Genomic DNA, 6,013 nt, shown 5'->3' with positions numbered 1-6,013 from the left:
AATCTCAGAAAGAAGAAACATTCTTGATGGTCCAGACGAGAGATAGAGACACTGTTTGTCTCCTCTTGGGATCGACATCACTACCATCCGATTGGTGTTTCTTTTTAGAAGGCCCGTGCCTTATTCTCTGCACTTTTGTCCAACTAAAGATTATCTGAAAAGGAACTGCATGAGATTATTCCTCTTTCACTATTTTCAATATTTGTAAACATATTGGATTTGTCATAAGTTGAGTTCCATCGTATTCTAAAGACTATTTGGAACAAATCTCAAGATTTTTGATTTAGTAAAGGAATTATTCTCTTGACAGTGCTATAAGGATATCAAAATAAAAATGTCTTTTACTATACAATTGAGCATAGTACTTAAAATTTAATACATAGATAAATACATTGTTAAAGAAAACGATATAGATAAATAAGAATAAATATATTCATACAAGATAAATAAATAAACGAATAAGATGAATGGTTTTGGTGGCTGGGATTGGGCAATCTTTGTCCTGTCCCTCTGCGCGTCTCTTGGAACCGGCCTTTGGGCGGCCTACATCAGCAAGAGGAATCTAAAGAAGGGAGACACTAAGGCCAACGCCAGTGAGTTCCTCATGGGAGGAAGGAATATGAATCCCATAGCTGTGGCCTTGTCAACTATGATCGGCGCAGTCTCCTCCAACACCGTCCTAGGCAAGTATCAAATCAAACCACTGTTGTAGAAGCTACATATATTAATTTGTTTTTTTGCTCACCTCTTGCTTCGCTTTTTCCCTTTTACATATACAATTACATGCTTACACAGTTTCATCTATGTATACACGATTATTACCTGAGTATGGAATAGGCTCCTATATTAATTCAGTACACGTAAAGTGACTGGTCTAAGATATTTGTGTTTTGTTGATATAATGAACCGAAGTCACACATACGCACACTCTTTCTGAGTGGGGATACCTTAACGTGGCAAAAGGGCAAAGGGCTTGTGTGTGCTATGATCAGTAAAGCTATACTAGTTAGGGTCACCCATACTAGGTTGGTTTGCAGAGCGCAATCAAACTTGAATCTCCCACCATCACTAATCCACAGTGGCTAACGTGGTGATAAAAACTGGCCTAGGCCAGGCATGAATAAGGACATGTCTGAGGCCTTTGTCCTGCAATGGACTTGAAACAACTGCATTTGTTATTGGCATTATATATATATATATATATATATATATATATATATATATATATATATATATATATGTATATATATACATATATATATGTATATATACATATATATATATATATATATATATATACATATATATATATATATATATATATATACATATAAATATATACATATATATATATATATATATATATATACATATATGTATATATATCATCAGCCATTACTATTCCACTGCAGAACAAATGCCTCAGACATGTCCTTCCACTTGTGTCTGTTTATGGTATTTCTATGCTATTCCCCACTGCAAACTTTCTTAGTTTGTCAATACATCGTCTTCTCTTCCTTACCTTGCTTCTTTTGTAATCTCTAGGCACACAATCTGTTATTCTTAATGCCAATCTATTATATGTCATTCTCGTTATATGTCCTGACCATGTCCATTTCTTTTTCTACATGTTGTTAGAATATCCTCTACTTTAGTTTGCTCTCGTGTCCATGTTGTTCTTTTTTCTGTCTCTTAGTGTTAATCCCATCATCATTCTTTCCATAGCTCTTTGAGTTGTAACTAGTTTATGTTCTAAGGCTTTAGCAAGGCTCCAAGTTTCTGATGCATTAGTTGATACTGGTAGGATCATCTGAAAGCTCTCCATCCCATGCTTATTCTTCTTTTGATTTTAGTCTCGTGTCCTGGGGAAACACTTACTGTCTGTCGTAAGTACGTAAGTTATATTCGTTAACAATTTCTGGAGGTTGGTTCATAACTCTTATTTCATAACTCTACATTTTCATTGAGCATTAGTTTTACTCATATTTATTTTTAGTCCTAGCCTACATTTCTGCTTTCTCTATTTAAATCTTGTATCATCTTTTGCAATTCCTCCTATGATTTATAAAATACAACTAAAGTATGTCATCTGCAAATATCAAGTTGTTAATATATTACCTATCAATATTAACTCCTACATTTTTCCAATCTAATTTTTTAAAACTTCTTCTATGCATGCTGTGAATAATTTAGGAGAAATGGGATCTCTTTCTTTAACTCCTTTCTCAATCGGAATTTTCTCACTATCTTTATGTTGTTTTAGGATTGCTGTACTTCCTGTATAAATATCTTCAAGTGTTCTAACATAAGATTCATCTATTCCTTGTCTTTGAAGGGCTTTCATTACAGCTGAGGTTTTGACAAAATTAAAAGCTGTCTCATAGTCTATGTAGGCCATAAATAGTGGTTTTTCATACTCTATTGATTTTTCCATTAGCTAGTTAATTGCATATATATAATCTGTTGAATACTGTACTTCAACAGATATCGAGTTTATATACAAGAGGTTCCAAGCAAATACATCACAAAAATTCATACAGACTTATGTAAGTACCGGTAAGGTTAAACAGCGAGACACAAAAAAAAAAAAAAAAAAAAAAAAAAAAAAAAAAAACCACACGTTAGTGTAGGAGCATGTAGAACGTGCGGTAATGGCTCTCCCCTAAAAAGGACATACATGTGAAATAGGGCACCCTGTTCTTGAAAGGCATACAGTAGGTGGGTCATCTTTCAGGAGATATGTAGGTTTTAGGCAATCAATGGAGACCCAGTCTTCTTTGGCACGAATGTTAATTAAGAAAGCCTTTGAGTCAGTAGGAAAGGGTCCATGTAAAGAGGCATTAGTGGTGGTCTCCTAGTATGTTGCAGAGTACAAATCTGTCGGTATGTGTTGCTTAGCTGGAGGCTTATAAGTCTAGTGACATGGAGTAAATTTTCCCACAATGTGACATAGCCACTGGAGATTGTTGGTGGAAGTTGCAGACGAAAAAAAATATGGAGGGACGACCAACGGATTGGCATACACCATTTCAGCTGCTGAAATATCTAGGGCGTCCTTAGGAGTGAACCTTAGTCCCAGGAGGACCCAGGGAAGCTGAGTAAACCAGTTGGAGTCATTGCAGCGGTGCATCAAAGCTGTTTTGAGGGCGAGATGAAAACATTCAACTATTCTGTTGGCATCAGAGTTGTAAGTGATGCCATGGAGATTCACTAATGATGTCCACAATTGAAAGATGAAATTGGTACCCCTGTCTGAAGTAATATGCTAAGAGATACCAAATTTTGCCATCCATCCTGAGAGTAAGGCAGATGTACATGAGGCGGATGTTGCAATTTCTACGGGAATAACTTGAGGCCAACGAGTAGAGCAGTCAATGACGGTGAAAAGGTAACGGTGTCCTTTTGATGTAGGTAGGGGACCTACTACATCAACGTGAAAGTAGGAAAAACGATCCTGAGGTTGCAGAACAGTGCCCACTCCTGAATCCGTGTGTCGATGTACTTTTGAAGTTTGGCATGAAGTACAGGTGTGGACCCAATCCTTAGCATCTTTAGTAATGCTATGCTGAATGAACTTCACCTTCAGTAGGTTTGCAGTATATCGGTGCGAGGGATGTGAAAGGCTATGAATAAAATCAAACACCTGTCGACACATAGGAGCAGGTATCCATGGTCGTGGTCTACCAGTACTGATGTCAAAGAGGAGGGTGGCATTGAAGTCATGTATGGCAATGTCTTCTCAACGGAGGGATGTGCAGGATGTCCTACATGCTTGGTACTCTGGAGCTTTTTGTTAAGCTTCTGCTAAGGCGTTTTAATCCAATCCCAGGTGAATGGCAGTCAATGTGTTTCTTGACAGGGCATCAGCAACGGGATTAATTTTTCCAGGGATGTGTTGAAGGAGACAATTGTATTCAGCCACAGAAGAGCGATGTTGGCATTGAAGGGCAGACCAGACATCGGACCATCGAGTGAAGGTGTGTACCACAGGCATGTGGATCGTGTGAATGACGAAGTGCGTACCTTCTAAGAAGTGGCGAAAGTGACGGATAGCTAAATGCACTGCCAATAATTTGCAGTCGAGGGTAGAGTAGCCGGATTATTACTTGAACAGTTTTCTACTGAAAAAGGCCAAAGGTCGGGGAAAGCTGTCATCGGTGGAGAGAAGGAGAGGGGCATGCGACATGGGAAAAGTGAATGTGTCAGTGGTTGATACATCATCCTTTGTATTACAGAGGGCTGCTTCTTGAAAGGGACCCCACTTCAGGTCTTTTGTCTTGCCCTTGAGGGAGACATAAAAGGGGGCAAGAGTGGCGGTGATAACTGGCAGGAAATTATAATAGTTGATCATGTCCAAGAATTCTTGTAGTGCTCTGATGGCTGAGGGTGTGGTAAAGCTGAACATTTGCTACCTTCTCAGGGAGATGATGGAATCCTTCATGATTGATGCAGCACTCTAAGAACGATACTTCCTTGGCGCCAAAGGTACACTTGTCATTCCAGACTACAAGGCCGTTTTGTTGTAGGCATTCGAGCATGATGCTTAGAAGATGGAGGTGTTCTTCTTTGGAGGAAAAAACACAAGTATGTCGTCCACGTAACATACACAGAAGGGGAGGTCCTTTAAGATGCTATCCATGAGACATTGAAAAATGGCCCCGGTATTACGAAGGTCAAAACATGAGTAATTGAAGGCTTATGTAAGGAAAGGGGTGCTGATGCCAATCTTTGGGATATCTTTTGGGTTTATGGGCACCTGACAATACCCCTTCAGGAGGCGATTGTGGAGAAAACTTTCAAACTTTGTGCAAGTAGGAGGTCATTTTGGCGATGTTTGGGATGGGGTAGTGATCTGGTTCTGTCAGTGTGATCAGATGCCTGTAATACCCACATGGATGCAGTGAACCATCTTTCTTCAGGATGATGTGTAAGGGTGACAATAAATGGCTTGAGCCCTTTTGGTAAAGGCCCGTTTCTTTCATTTCGGCGAACGTTGTTCAACGGTGGCTAAACAATCCAGTGCCAGACACCTGAATATGGTGAACACTGGGGTCCCTGTCATTTTGATATTGTGATAAACACCATGTTTGTGGGAGCTGTGAGCATTTGGCAAAGTTCCGGAGAAGAATTCTGAGTACGACATGAGGAGGTGGGCGTAGGCACTTGGGGGTGCGCTTATGTGCAGAGCAAGGTCGGAGGTGGCAGGTTGAAGAGGTGTCGATGAGTATGAGTTGGTGTTGACTAACCGTTGGTGAGCAACATCAACTAGAATATGGAAATGGGAGAGGAAATTCGCATCGGGGATTGGTAATATACTGTCTGCAAGGAGAAACTTTCATTGATATTTGGCTCTTCCAAACAATAATATGATGGACTTATACAGACTACGTCGTGTCCTGGAGAGTGGCCTTGATAGAAGAGAATCACCAGCACCCATGTCTACAAAAAATCACACAACTGTACCTACACCATGTAAAAAGAAAAGATTAGTGACAGGGGAGGCCACCATCACAAGCGATGACCTACTTACACATTTTTGGCCACTGACAACTGTTCGCACATTTCTTCGCAGTAGTCCCGAATCTGGAGTGGTAGTAGCATAACTGTGGCCGATGGGTGTCATTAAGTGGGTGTAGAGGTTGTTGGTTTGGGCGTGTGCGAGTGGTGGTATATGTGGATGATGGCCGGCTTTGTCGCCACTCCGGCACATCACAGGGTGAGCTTTTGTGTTGTACTACATTCACATCAGTCGTCTCTAAATAGGCTCCTTACCAAATTTGAATGTAAGAGTAAAAAAGACGGATAAGTGCCCATAAGACATATCCATTTTTCTCTTATTAATATACTATACAGTAGTTAAACTTTACAATAAGTTCATATTATTTACATTTCTATCCTTAAGTTTTATGTACAAAAGTTTATAACTTATAAATGCAAACGTTACAAATACAAAAGTTACATATCGTCACCCTCACAAACTAACTGCCTAAGTCATTTTCTCCACTTGTATAGG

At 39.5% G+C, this 6,013-nt stretch overlaps 1 protein-coding gene across 1 annotated transcript in view; it reads left to right on the top strand.

The window, feature by feature from the left end:
• LOC137629577 (sodium-coupled monocarboxylate transporter 1-like) overlaps positions 1-6,013 on the top strand; it is a 23,104-nt gene continuing 17,091 nt past the window's right edge. The window contains exon 1 of the mRNA XM_068361018.1: positions 1-683. Coding sequence (XP_068217119.1) covers positions 464-683 — 220 coding nt within the window. The 5' untranslated portion in view covers positions 1-463. The remainder of the gene's footprint in view (positions 684-6,013) is intronic.

The sequence above is a fragment of the Palaemon carinicauda genome, chromosome 37 (assembly GCF_036898095.1).
Source record: "Palaemon carinicauda isolate YSFRI2023 chromosome 37, ASM3689809v2, whole genome shotgun sequence".
Taxonomy (NCBI): domain Eukaryota; kingdom Metazoa; phylum Arthropoda; class Malacostraca; order Decapoda; family Palaemonidae; genus Palaemon; species Palaemon carinicauda.
This window is presented reverse-complemented; position numbering and strand designations above follow the sequence as displayed.